Here is a 14,972-nt window from a genome sequence, read left to right as displayed (position 1 = left end):
TGAAGCTCCTGAATGTATGTGGCAGCTTCCTGCGGGGTAGCTCAGAGAACTTCCATTTACATTGAGCCAGATTCTCACTGAGCTTTAGATGCTTCCTACAACGAAGCTAAAACAGATTGGGAAGTTGCCATGAACTGTTTCTGGAAGCCCTTTAAGGTCGCTTGGGTACCGTTTAATAAATTAGTGTTCCAGCGGGCTAACTTACGGTTCAGGAAGTAACTTAAACCCTAGGACACTCTGACTCATAGGCTGCTTTGTCCCCACCACAAGAAGATTTACATTCCAGACCTGGGCACCAAAGATTCTAAAAGGGCCTCCTTGCCTTTTGTTGATTCCAAAATAAACAGGCCTGTTATTTCAGGCCTGTTACCCTGAAATACAAGATGGGAAGATGGGAAAAATCAAGACTTCGATTGTTCAAAATTTTATATTAGGTCAACTCACATTTCTTTATTTTTTTTTAAGATTTTATTTATTTTCTTGTCAGAGAGAGAGCAGGGGAAGCAGGGGGAGCAGCAGGCAGAGGGAGAAGCAGGCTCCCCACTGAGCAAGGAGCCTGATGCAGGACTTCATCCCAGGACCCTGGGATCATGACCTGAGCAGACACTTAACCATGTGAGCCACCCAGGCGTTCCCCTCAACCCACATTCCTGATGCGCAGTCTCAAGCTATGTGCCCTGCGTGCCTCGTGCAGGAGCTGTGTGCATAATAAAGGCCAAATCCCTAAGCCATATCGTTTTGCTTTTGAGTGTGAGGCTGATGCTGAGAATTACTCACAGCTATGCAGAATTTCATGCTGCAGTGAGTTAATGAAACCATCCATTTCTCCTTCACAATGTGTCAGTGTCATATACATATAAATTTCACTTTTCTCTGAGCTAAGCAAAGTGTACTACATATAGTTTTTCATTTTGAAAAAAAAAAAAAACATACTTTTTGGATCAGAGAGAGAGAGTTACCTTGCCCAACACTGATGAAGACAAAGTTTTTGGAATCATCTCTGGAGGATGTAAACAATAGGACCGAACCTGCTTTCTAAAAATCACCTACCTGAAACCTTCCTTTGAGGCAGGTGCCTTGGATTAAATATGCCTTCTGATCTAGGCTTCAGCAAATCTGTAATTACAAATACAATTTTGCTCACCCACTGAATAAGATCATGTTCACAGAGTCTCACCCCATACTGGCTGAAGCCTTTGCATGGGTTTACTTTCTGATTTTACGTGTCATGGAACTTTATGTAAATAGAAATCCTGGTGTTCCTATTGGACTTCAGGCCATTTGGAGATTATTTCAAAAACTCCATGTGTACAATATGCTTAACCTTTGTAAGAGGAGGCTTCTTTTTCATCTGAAAAAGATCTGAATTTGTAAACCTATATTTGGAAGATGACAATTCTCCAGTGAGAGTAGATTACAGACAGTATCATGGAATCTACCTGAAAGCTTTGACAAATAACTGACAGTTGAATGTATTTCATCTCAGATTTGTCTGTCTCGTTCTCCAGGGTTCCAATTACACTGATGCATAGTTATCCCTCTAAAATCTATTTCTTAAGAATTGGCTAGGGCTTCTTGACAAGGACCAAAGGAATCCAAAGGTTAGGACCCAACTTTAGTCCAGGGATTGGCAAACTGTGGCCTGCAGGCTGATTGCAGCCTGCAGTCTTTTTTAGAAAGAAAGGGTTAACTGAAACACAGCCATGCTCACCTGTTCATGTATTGTCTATGGCCACATGCATGTGACAATAGGAGATTTAAGAAGTTGCAACAGAGATCATGTGACCTGCAAAACCTAAAATATTTACTATCCAGGCCTTTAGGTAAAAAGTTTGCAGACTTTGGCTTTAGTCCGTGGATGCTTAGATATATATATATATATATACATATATATATACATATATATATATATATATATGTATATATATATGTATATATATATATATATAACATAGTATGATATAATAGAAATAGTGTTATATACAATATAGTATAATATACAGTATTTGGTTCTTCTGGTCCTTGGAAATTAATTAATGGTATGTGAAGATAAGTGAATTACTACTGATAGCAGTTTTATATCTGCATTCCAGAAATATAACAATGATTGGTGGATAGGAAGGCTCGTGAAGGAAGGCTGTGAGATTGGCTTCATCCCAAGTCCACTTAGACTGGAGAACATACGGATTCAGCAAGAACAAAAAAGGGGACGTTTTCATGGAGGGTAAGGCTCCTTCGTTTCTATAAACTTACTTGGAAAGGTGGGTAGAAAAATAAGATGATGTTTTCAAGTTTGCTTATTAGGTTAAAAATGTATGCTTTCGGACTAAAAGACAGTTGTCTGTGTATGAGGTGTTTTTGAAATCGACACAGGGGTTTCAGAGACTTCACTCTCCCCACTGAATGTGAACTCCACAGTGGAGACTTCTCTGTGGCCTCAGCATACCTTCCTTGGAAATTAAGCTCCCCTCCATGAGAGTCATATGGGGCCTTCTTTCTCAGTATAGGTGGGAACCTGGCCTGACCCGGCACTGGGGCCCTTCCTGGTTAGCTCTCGGAGAACCCCTCTCAAGTGGGCGTGGAATGCAATGGTACACGTGCTGCCGTCCCACCACTAGAAACACCTGTCTCCACCCAGGGCATCTGCCATCTCTTGCTAATGGGATTGAGACACCGTCTACCGTGGGATGATTCAACCTCTAGTGAACTAATGAAACAGCCACAAAAATCCTATTAGAGTGCACGTATTTGTAGGTCCCAGAGACACAGGCAAAGCCTGAGAAAAGAGAACTCAGAATCACACTGAGCCTGCGTACATTGTGAACCTACACTGAAGTGTGGATTTGATATGTGTTATCGTTTTTTGAAACACCTAAAATAGAAGCAGTTCTTTCTCTTGACTCTCAACTTCCTTTTTCTGTTGGATCCTTTTCTGCTTCAGAAACTCCTCTGTTCTTTACGGGCCCTTTTGCCTTTGTCTTAATGGGAACTTCTTTTTTTTTTTTTTTTTAAGATTTTATTTATTTATGTGACAGAGAGACAGCCAGCGAGAGAGGGATCACAAGCAGGGGGAGTGGGAGAGAAAGAAGCAGGCTCCTAGCGGAGGAGCCCGATGTGGGACTCGATCCCGGAACGCCGGGATCACGCCCTGAGCCGAAGGCAGACGCTTTAACGACTGCACTACCCAGGCGCCCCTTAATGGGAACTTCTTAAACAGTGATAAGACATCCCAAAAGTACAGTTAGCCCCACTTTTTTTAATTCTAATTTTTAAATTTTTTTTAAGTAGGCTCCATGCCCAGCATGGAACCCAAAGCAGAGCTTAAACTCATAACCCTGAGATCAAGATGTGAACTGAGATCAAGAGACACTTATCCGACTGATCCACTCAGGTCCCCCAACCAACTTTTAATTATCAATCTTTTTTTAGTATTTAACATGACTATAATATTATTGATTATTAATTCCTCTTATTCCCTCTTCTCTTGACTGTTTATCTCTCTTGCTGCTCCTTAAACACATTAGGAACACATGTTCCTACCTCAAGACCTTTGCACTTACTAGTTTCTTCTTACTAGAACCCTTTTCTTCATATTTCCACAGCTCATTCCTTCATCTGCTTCAGATCTTTGTTAAATATCACCTTTCCAGTGACCCCTTACCGCCACCATCTTTAAAATTGTACCCACTTCCCTTCCTTTACTCCTATCTCTCTCCTGACTTAGTTTTCTCCGTTGTACTTACTATTGTTAGAAATACTATGTATCTACCTGTTCATCTGTTTGATAGTGAGATCTCTCACCAAAATCTGGCTCTGTAAGGAAGAGATTTTGTCTTTTCCCACTACTGTTATATTCCTAGTTTCTAGAACAGTGGTTACTCAATAAATATTTGATGAATGAAATAAAAAATGTATTATTATCATTTCCAAAGTTGTTATTTTATTATTACTTATTATTATTATTATTATTATTATTATTATTTCATAACGTTATTATGTACTGGGGAGCCTGGGTGGCTCAGTCATTTAATTTTGGCTCGGGGTCATGAAATGGAGCCCCGTGCTGGAGCCTGCTTGAGAGTCTCTCTCTCCCTCTCCATCTGCCCGACCCCCGCACCTGCTCTCTCTCTAAAAGAAATGAATAAAATATTTAAAAACAATAATGTTATTATGTACTTTTGAACTAAAAGAGTAAAACCAAGAGCTCACAGACGTGATCTTATTTTTTCTTTACACCAACCCTGTGAGGTGTACTGTCTTCTATAGGTAGGGAAACTAAGGCTCAAAGACATGAAATATGATATCCAAGGTGCTGCAACTAGTATATGGTAAAGCCAGGATGAGAAATGAGATTGTTCTGACCTAGGGACCATGCTCTCAAGCACTGAGAGGGAAGAACACTGGAGAAGTAGGAAGGTGGGCTCTCAAGGGCCTCTATGGACTCCTGGGAAGCTTCCAAACCCACAGGAGACCAATGGAACAATCTTCCATTCTAGGTCACAAATAATATTACCATGTTATTACCATCTCTTCTTAATTCTGACTCCCATATAATCACTTTTTAAAAAGAAATGCTTCTTCTAGCTCTTATGGCTTGTTTTGAGCTATGTTTGACATCCAACTGGTGCATCCAACTGGTGACTAGTATTAGTTAAGCATCAGTTCACAAGAGTGGTTCTGTCCTTGATTTTTCCGCTGAATTTCTGCATTGAATAAGTGGGAGAGATACTTGTGCAAAGTATGTCCAGGTTCCAGTTAGTTCCCCACCTTCTCTGAGAAATAGGTCAAAGAAAACATTTGGGCAGATTCTTGAAGTTCTTCTCCAAAGCAGGATTTGATGTGTTTTGAATTATTTAGTAGGATTTAGGCCAAAGAAAGCTTTGTACTCTCAAGTTCTATTTGCAAGGAATCTGGGGAATGAGTCCTAAGTTCCTTTTCTATATCCCAGGAAATCCAGTGGAAACTCTTCTTCAAGTCTTGGAGAAATGGTATCAGGGACGTTTCGAGCGACACCCACATCAACAGGTGAGGGTTTTAGTGTAACTCCTTTTAATAGAATGTTTTTCTTTCTTAATATTTGAACATACAGATGAGTATTTTTACTAATTTGGAAATGATTTAAAGCCTTGATTTAAATATTCTTCTCCTTAATATTTCATTGCTCATTTGCTTTCTATAGTAATTTGACTCTATTTAAAGGATACTTGTGATACTACAAATGCAAATCATTATAATCTAATTTTGAGAAATCTTATTTACCCCCCAGAGCCAGTAACTGTCCATTGTTCATTATCCCACCCAAGAACCCAACAGATTTTAAAATGGTAAAGGCCCATTAAAGAAAAAAAAGTTGTAGCGTCTCAAGAAAATGCTCTGTTCCAGTCTCCATGGGGAACTTGAGGATTGTGTAGCCTGGGCTGTGGAGATTGGAAGGGTTGAAGCAGAGAATGGGCCTGGATGATCTCATTTCTATTTGGACAGCAGATAACCGTGCCCTGGAATTAATGGAAATAAAGGGACAGTGGTGGTCCAATCAGGAGCTGTTATGTATTTGGTAATTATGGAAATATTCAAGCAAGAATTTTTCTTCTACCACAGTCCCTGACTCCTGTAGTCTAATTTGTGCTGGCCCAGAATTGATGCTGCATTAGGGCGTCTGGTATCACCAACTCAGAAGGACAAGTCCAAGGTCTATCCTCGCCTACTATAACTGCAGTAAACGTGATTGGTTCTGGGGTAGTTCTGAGTACTGGGTTCTTGTTGGTGTGGATCCTTCCTGATCTTCCAGTCTCTGAACTGAACGGTCTCTGGGTTGTCCCCAAATGGACTGGACCTACTTGGATGGCCACAAAACCAGTTTAGTCAGATATCGAAATATTTTGCCTCATCCCCATTTGTTGGACATTTATGTCATTGCAGCTTTGCACTATTACAAACAAGAAAGAACAGGAGTAACCAGTTATAAATTTATTTGCAATTAACAACAACTTAATAGAAAAAATATGTCAATATCCTGGAAAGTAGGTAGAAAACTTACAAACACATAAGGGACTGCAAAATTTTCTCATGGTTCATCAAGATTACAAATCCAAAAATAACTAGTGATTGAGGTGAGGATCATTTTTACCCAAATTGTTATTCTAAGTTTCTTTTTATGAAATTTTATTTGTCCACGTTGTGCTCAGCTACACTGTATGCTGTGTCCAGCAGGGAACATCCTATTGCCCATGGCTGGCCCAGAACTTCCGGTGTTGTTATGAAGTCCACCTCCACACCACCCAACATGAAATCAGGATATAAGGTCATTCGTACAAGGAGGAAATTGTCTGGTTTTCTTTTTTTTTTTTTTTTTCATTTTTCTTCAAAATTGTCTTGTCCAGAATGAAATAATAGAGTAGTGCTCTGCAGAGTGGGTAGTTGTGAGATGATGAGAATTCTAGGGACAAATTGGTACATTCTTCCATCTTTTAAAATCATGTACTATCATTTACAGAGATTACGTATTTTGATATGGCTCTCATTGTTGTCTTTTAGCAAAACAGAAGCAAAAAGTGGTAAGTTGTGTTTCCTTTTTAAATCTACTGTTAAGGTTTCTATCCATACATGCCTGCAATGCTCCATTTCAGTGACCCAAATGGCTAGAAAATAAGGGATGAGCCTCCTTGGTGGGGATCTGTGGTAGCCATTTCTCGTTTGACCTGAGAGTTATGAACGCTGTGGCGGTTGAGGAGGTGTGCTTAGCCTCACCTTGTCACACATGTCAAATCATCTTTTTCAGACGGAGCACATTCCTCCTTACGATGTTGTGCCATCCATGCGTCCGGTGGTGTTAGTGGGGCCGTCACTGAAGGGTTATGAGGTACAAATACCAGTCTGTTATGCTTCAGTTGTTGATCAAGAACCTAGGAGACAGCTGTTGGGAGCTTGCTCTTCTAGGGTCTGCTTACATATAAGTACTGATGGAGCCAACTCCCCTCCTATGAAGGCGGGTGGCACAGTGTGGGGCTGATGTGACCCTTCACTCTTGCTTCCTTCCCTGGCACACTTCTCACCTTATGTGTATCTCTTTGTTTAGAAATGTATCCCTTAAAACTTTTATAATGGAAGGTTCTGGTCAACGGTTTGCTCTGCATTAAATTCAAAGTGAAGGACTTTATCTGTCTCAACCATTCCCATTACTATTAGAAATACTCCAGTATGGCGGCACCTGGCTGGCTCAGTGGTAGAGCATGCAACTCTTGATCTCGGGGTCATGAGTTCAAGCCCCATGTTGTGCAGAGAGCTTCCTTTAAAAAAATAAAAAATAAATAGAGTATAAACAGCATAGGAGAACATGTGCTAGCAAACCTAAACCCTCAAAGCACCAACAAAGTCACCTTGCTGGGTGCTCAAGATGATGGCCTATCCCACAAAATACTTCTCTGCTTATTTATTTTAAGGACACAGAAGGAAAAAACCTCCACTGAAAGTATTAATGAGCTTGTTCAGAAATTAAACAATGTAAGAAGGAAAAGAGTAAGGACTTAGATGTCCTACATTTCAGATGTTGCCAATCTGACTCTGTGCTAGCATAGATAAGAATAGGTGGGATGGGACATTAAAATCTGAAGGTGGGCAACCTCCAGGGTACCATTCCCACTGAGCTAGGACAATATCTGGCACACAGTAGTTACTTAATACACATTTATTGAATGAATTAATGAATCTTTTTGAGGCCGATCTAAGGATCCCATCCCCTTTTGTTCCTCCCCCTCTCCTCCCCTCTGCCTGTCTCCCTCCCTCCTCTCCACCAACCTCCTCTCCCCCTCCCCTTCACTCTGTGGGCAATGTCAGAGGAAGAGCAGGAGACTGATCTATAGAGATGGAAAATTTCTACCAACAGCTGAGTCTGGGGCTGCCCAGAGGAGCTCTGGCTGCTCCTTACTGGTGGCAAGCATCACTTGGGAGCCAAGGACAGGCAGCACCTGCGAGCAAAGCCAGCCTATTGTGGTCTCTTGGCTGCAGTCCTATCACCTAAGAAGGGAAGCAGGTCTGCCCTGCGTCTAGTGAACACTGCTTGTTCGTTCCTCAATACCCTAGAGGAGAACCAAGGGGGAAATTGGAGTAACTGTAAGTGGTTAAGCATGAAGAATGCCTCCCATGCTAACCTACCCTACCCCTCAGAGACAACAGGCTATGTAAGGTCTTTGAGAGACAGAGTGCCCTTCCCTTCCACCTCTCTCACCTTTGACTTCTCTCTCTCTCTGTCTCTGCGTGTGTTTGCCTCATTCTTTTTTTCTCACCTCTGCAAAGGTAACAGACATGATGCAGAAAGCCCTCTTTGATTTCCTGAAGCACAGGTTTGATGGGAGGTGAGACATACAGATGTTTTTGTATTTCTGTTTTCCTTTAACTGAACATGTATGATAAATTGATTTGTGGACCTGTTTCCAGTGATTGCAGAAGTTCTCTAATTAAAAGTTAACTCAGTATTCAGGGAAGAATACAATGAAAGAATTCTGAAGGTATGAAGTTATGAAGTATAGCATTGAATCCCCAAGGGAGAAAGGACCTTGAAAAGTAAAAGAATCCATTTGTTTTAATCAAATGTATGTGTCTGTCTTTATTTCCTTGCTTGTTAGTGAATTCATACCAAACTTATTTTATGAAAAATATTAATGAAAATATAGACTATTTGTGATAAGTGTGGTGGCTCACTGGTCAAGCTGGTAGTAATACTTGGGAACTGTGCGTGCATGTGTTTGTGTGTGTGTGTGTATGCATGTATGTGTGTACATAAGAAGGTATAAAGTACTGAGTTTCCTCAAAAGAAGAGTGCAAGAAATGTTTTCATCATAAGCTTCCCAAAGTGACTGTTTGTAGGGAAGAGTACTTGTTTGGATGCTTAGTTCTGGGTTTATTTTACCAAGAAGTCACCTTGTATTTTATTGGTATATTTTGTACGTATCCTATGATTAACACGGCTCAGTTACTTCAGCCATCAAAAAATTTTATCACTTAAGTTTTGTGAAAAATGTCTAAAAGAGTTTCTGTGTTTTGCAGGGAAGTGGTAAAAAGTCCATATTGGCTCAATACTAAGCACTAAGCTCCTTCACAATGCAGAATGCACTCCTTGTAAAACTAACCACCTTGCAAATACTGAAGACTTAATAGAAATGAAGAAAATGTACATAGTATGTACTGAGAAGTATGGGTACATGCATCCAACTTACCAAATATTTTTAAAAACAGCTTCAAATAGGTCATTTTAAATATGGTATTTTAAGGGAAAAAAACAAACATAATAATGCTTTAAGTACAAACTGTGTATATTTGTCAAAAGAAAAGCCTTCTGGATAATTATGTTTAAAATATTCATTAGTTTCTGGGACTACATACAAAGAAGAGATTTGGATTCCAATAGTTGAGATTTTAATTCAATGAATCAGAATACTTCAGTGCCCTTATGTGAATGGCTCGGTACATTAGTAGACTGCCAGGCTGCCTTAATAAATAGACCCCAAATGTATAATGATTCAGACACAGTAGGAGCTTACTGTTGCTCATTGAACAGTTTGAGACAGGTGTTCCTAAGCTGGGTGGAGGGGGTTATACTGGGACAGAAAGCTTGTTGCGCCCATCATTTGGGGTCCTCGGCCTGAGGATGGTCTCTATGGTCAGCTGGTGGGGAGCGGTGCGTGCTGGCCTGGAGGTGCCGCACATGGATCCTCGCTTTTCATTGGTCAGAACCCGGTCATGTGGCCATGCTGAATTACAAAGCAGGCTGGGAAATGCAGTCTAGCTACGTGCCCAGAAGGAGGAGGATATAGATTTTGTTGAACAAATAACCGTCTCTGCCACGTTTATCTAATGGACGCAAAATGCTAAGAAAGCCATGGGTTGATCCTGTTCCTCATACTCCTCTTTTTTAAAGAAGATAGACTGAGAATGAAATGAATTTCATTTCAAAGAAAAGAAATGAAAAGCACTGAATATTAGAGTTGGAAGGAAATGTAAGAGTTCTTTTATTGTAATCTCTTTTCTTCAGCAACCACAAACAGATGGATAAACTGCTTCTGTTTGAGAATGTTTGGTAATTGGGATTTCATTTCTTGAAAAAGCATTGCAAAGAACGGCTGAGCTCTGATGCTTTAACTTAATAGCAGTGGCCTTGGTCTTGCCCGCTGGTGGCTAGGCTATAACCCTCACCTTCATATAGCAGCCTGTGGGGTGGAGGCAGCTAGCGTGCATGGCTTAGTCTTCTATGTTACTGCCCGCGCGCACACACACTTCCTCTAGCTTAAAGCTGTGTGGTTTTAACCTGTGGTGTCTTCACCTGAGGAAGTTCTGAGCAGTGCCTCATTGGGCGACCCCATAACAGCCCTGGAGCTGAACAAATCCCATCCCATGACACAGCCTGTTTGTGTCAGATTGTTTCTGTCACCACATAGCATCCTTATAAACAACAATTCTTTTAACGGTCTGAAAGGTAGGACCAACGGGAATAGAAGAAGGGAACTATTAAAATTAAACAAAGTGAAAGTGAGTGGCTGAATTATTACTTTCAAGAAGGAAGCATCTGAGGTTCTGCTTCAGTTTTCAGGCCCAGAAAGAGGAAGTGCATTTGATGGTAACAGCAGAGATTTGTTCTGAGTCTGGTAGAGTTGCTGCATCCATCATTTACACACACTGTTGAAGATGATTTTCGTAGAAATAGAATTAAAATGTCAACACCAGGTGTTCCATACGGTCCAATGGCACAGTGGAGGAACTGGAGATAGGAGGAAGATTCAAACAGCAGCAAAAGTAATAGCCAGAGAAAGAGACTCAGCCCTGGAGAGCTCTGATTTATGACAGAGTTGGGAAAAGAGAGATGGTAAAGGTGGGAGTAGCGGAGTGGACTTGCTTTCAAATAAGAAGAGGCCAGTGCAGCAGAAAAACCAGTCATGAATTCAGTAGCTGAGGGTATGTAGAGACTTTGATAAGGAAGAAGCAGCGCGCTTGTAGCCTCACACGGACTCTGACACATCTGCTGTGTGGGAAAGAGCCTTACATTTTGAGCTACGACAATCTGCTGTATTATGTTTTACTAGTTAATAAAGGGAGAGGAAACAACACATAGTCTTTAACTGAAACCAGCCAAGAGAACAATTACACAGAAGGCTTCAGCACAGTGATACAGCATAAACAGTATGTTCTAATGGAAACCTACTCAGTGTTTAATTGGCTATGAGTGCAGTAGGTTAGACAAAAGAGTCAAGGGAAAGTCTTATTATTTTTCAGAAAGAGCAAAAAAGGGATCCATTGGCTAAGAGGCTTTCTTCAGTACTGTTTTTCAGATCCTGGTTAGAAAATAAGTCAACAGGGGCGCCTGGGTGGCACAGCGGTTAAGCGTCTGCCTTCAGCTCAGGGCGTGATCCCGGAGTTCTGGGATCGAGCCCCACATCAGGCTCCTCTGCTGGGAGCCTGCTTCTTCCTCTCCCACTCCCCCTGCTTGTGTTCCCTCTCTCACTGGCTGTCTCTCTCTCTGTCGAATAAATAAATAAAATCTTAAAAAAAAAAAAAGAAAAGAAAAGAAGTCAACAGGGGCGCCTGGGTGGCACAGCGGTTAAGCGTCTGCCTTCGGCTCAGGGCGTGATCCCAGAGTCTTGGGATTGAGCCCCACATCAGGCTCCTCTGCTGGGAGCCTGCTTCTTCCTCTCCCACTCCCCCTGTTTGTGTTCCCTCTCTCGCTGGTTGTCTCTCTCTCTGTCAAATAAATAAATAAAATCTTTTAAAAAAAAAAGAAAGAAAAAAGAAAATAAGTCAACAAATTGGATTCAAGTCCGACAGCTTGATTGTTACAAAATCATAGACTGGCCCTTTTTTTTAATACCTCAAATTATTTGAGGCAGTTGAGAGCTACTTATTACACAGTTTTATTGCTGTGGCTGCTACTGTGGGACCTAACTGTAATACGTGTAAGAAAAACGAAAAGCATAGTACTAACTAGTTCCTGGGGGATCTTTGTCCATGTGGATATCCACACATAGTGACAGTTCCCATGCACAGATCATAATTCAGGTGCAATGGCATCAGCCTGGTGAACACACACGCAGTGACATGGAGCTTTTCTCTCTTCATTTTACACCACAGACATTCACTGGGGATCATCCTTTGGCATGAGGTGTGTTCAGCTGGTTGAATATACCATTCCTAGTCTCAACAGCAGGCAGTCAAACCAACTGCCATTTGTTGACCTATGCTAATCATTTCAAATTCCAATAAAATTGTTGCTTTATGCATTTTGACAACTAAATTAGATCTATGGCTGTTGGTGAATGCTTTGTAACCGGCATGATCATGGCCAAAAATCCTAAATGAACATACTGTAGCCTATAGAGATAAGATCTAAAGTTAAAGGAAGTTGTTAATTGAAGGCTACTCAAAGGGAAAAAAAGGGTTTGAGAAAGAATTTGAAGAAAAGAGGCTGAGAATGCAACTTAGGAGACTCAGAGAGGTACTATTTATTTATAAACAGCAATGGGCACACTTGATGCTATCACACAGCAGCCAAAGCATGGCAGACTGAAAACAACTTGTAACTGCAGTCAGCGAATGGAAAAGAACAATAGTGCCTTCTGTTTCAAAATCAGTGTTGCCCTCTTATCATCTCCTTCTACCATTCTCTCTTTAAATGCAGACTCATCAGTAGTCAGACACTAGAGATACATAATTGAACACTTGAATGCCAAACATGAATATTTAAATTAGCAGGTTTTTATTATAACATGTCTGACCTAATTCTCTCACCCTCAAAGTATATACACATTTCATGGACTCTGGGAGTGGGAGAGTTCATGGTAGACTGCTAATTTCTGAGGATACAATAGAAAGAAACTGTCCCCTTTCAGTCTTCAAATCTCCAGTAATTGTCTTATATACATTATATATGTGCCTATCAACATAGGACACTATGGATAATTATTTAGTAAAGCACTTTATATATTACCTTGTTTGCTCCTACTGACAGTCCCATGAGATAGTTTGGTGAAGCTGCTATCACCATTTTATTGATCAGGATACTGATGCTTGAAAGATGACATGACTGGTCCATGGTCACACACCCAGCAATAGCAAGATCCAGGAAGAATACTCAGATCTATGTATGCCTCCCATCCCAATTCTCTTGACAGTGTACGTTCTGTTCTTTGGAATAGTCTTCTCTATGCATACTAGGATTTTTTTTTTAAATTAATGCACTAACCACATTACATATTAGATGTAGCAAAGATAGAGTATAGCTCTAGAGTATAGAGCTATACCCAACCAACATGGAAGTACTAATTGTTTTTGAATGAATGTGTTATAACTAAAAGTAATTTTTTTTGCAGAAAACTAATATTTATAGGTCATGATAGATTGCAGTAATTGTGATGAATTCCAAAACAGAAATAAAGAACAGTTGGGATTCAGATTTGCTTAGATTTAGAGAATAATTTTTGCTAGTTTTCAGTGACATTTGCTACAATACCCAGTTTGCTGAGGAACTGAACTTCTGTTCGTGTTTATCTACCAGCCAGTAATCACTGACACTATGTCACAGAAAAGTTTCCTAGGGAACTTTTAAAAGACATATATCAAATAAGATGCATGGAAGTATTGAAAGACACTGGAGGAATGAGTACAGCAAGAAAAGAAGTAGAAAGGGCATTGTTCTAAGTAAAAATAAATAAATAAAAAATATATAACGGTATGTAAAGTATATTTTTTAAAGTATATTAAACTAAAGAAAGTATATAAACTTAAGTTGTATTGTTGGGAAGAATTTAAAAAAAAATAAAGTTTGGATTTGGTGTCTGATTTTGGTAACAGTAAGCATCTTTGTATGGAAAATAGAAACCTCTGTTCTTATTGAAGGGTTTCTGGGGCTGTGTCTGTCTTGTCCTGAGCTCTTTCATGCATGCTTGTGTACTGTTATTAAGAAATAACTTGTAATAATACTTACCAAGCAGCCGAATCTTGTTTTCTGCTCAGGTCGTGATCTCAGTCAGTGTCCTGGGATTGAGCCCCATGGTGGGCTCCACACTTGGTGGGGAGTCAGCCTGGGGATTCTCTCTCTCCCTCTCCCTGCCCTCCCCCCATCTCTAAAATAAATAAATAAATCTTTTTTTAAAAAGATGTTTGAGAAATAACTTAGATTAACAAATTTGCTGGTATTTTGTTGACAAATAAAACAAAAAAAAAAAAAGAACCTGTATTGTCCATACCTTTCTCTATTTGTGGAAAATATGAGCAGGTTTTTTTTTTTTCCTGTGTATGTGTGTGTTAATTGTTTTGTGTGTTTGCTTGCTTTTTTGTAGAACTTGTAAAAGCTTGTAAAACTCTGTATGTGTTTGAAAATAGCTTTGTAAACATGTTTAAAATCCAGAAAAAATAAGAGTATGTGCCTATAGGTAATCCTTTCAAATTTTAAGAACCAAAAGTCACTATTTGGGCTTGTATAGAACTAGAAAATTTGATCTCCCTTATGCAGAGTAGACTTTTTAGGTCCTCCAAAAGTCCTTATTCTAGAAAGTTGAATTCTGTTCCTAAATTAACCCATTTGTCTCCAGTCATAGATTTGAATTGCTCTGGAACTTGACTGTATGTTTCTAACCAGCAACTCTATTCTTAAAACAACAAACAAACAAACAGAAACACAAAAATAAGCAAGCAAACTCTATTCTGTAAATAAAGGAGCTGTGAGCATAGGACTACCTATGAGATTTCATACCTCAAGTTGAAAAGGCCAACTGAGTAATGGAGACTGAGACATGGGGTTCACTTGACTTTAACCTCATTGAAATCCTGACCACCTCTCTGCACATGGCCAAGGTTGACTGCATCTGTGCTTGATGATTTGGCTTGCATCTGGGCATTCAGGCTTGCTAGAGAAGAAAACTGAAACTCTAAGAGACTTATGAGTCAGGTGACTAAGTACTGGCCTGGTGCTTGGGGGCCTGTGTTTTAGG

General features: G+C 40.1%; 1 protein-coding gene across 1 annotated transcript in view; it reads left to right on the top strand.

The window, feature by feature from the left end:
• CACNB4 (calcium voltage-gated channel auxiliary subunit beta 4) overlaps positions 1-14,972 on the top strand; it is a 238,636-nt gene that overhangs the window by 199,337 nt on the left and 24,327 nt on the right. The window contains exons 5-9 of the mRNA XM_026492797.4: positions 2,094-2,224; positions 4,949-5,025; positions 6,535-6,554; positions 6,779-6,859; positions 8,293-8,351. Coding sequence (XP_026348582.1) covers positions 2,094-2,224; positions 4,949-5,025; positions 6,535-6,554; positions 6,779-6,859; positions 8,293-8,351 — 368 coding nt within the window. The remainder of the gene's footprint in view (positions 1-2,093; positions 2,225-4,948; positions 5,026-6,534; positions 6,555-6,778; positions 6,860-8,292; positions 8,352-14,972) is intronic.

The sequence above is a fragment of the Ursus arctos genome, unplaced genomic scaffold, assembly GCF_023065955.2.
Source record: "Ursus arctos isolate Adak ecotype North America unplaced genomic scaffold, UrsArc2.0 scaffold_1, whole genome shotgun sequence".
Classification (NCBI taxonomy): Eukaryota; Metazoa; Chordata; class Mammalia; order Carnivora; family Ursidae; genus Ursus; species Ursus arctos.
Note: the sequence above shows the minus strand (reverse complement) of the source record. Positions and strands in the feature narration are given on the sequence as shown.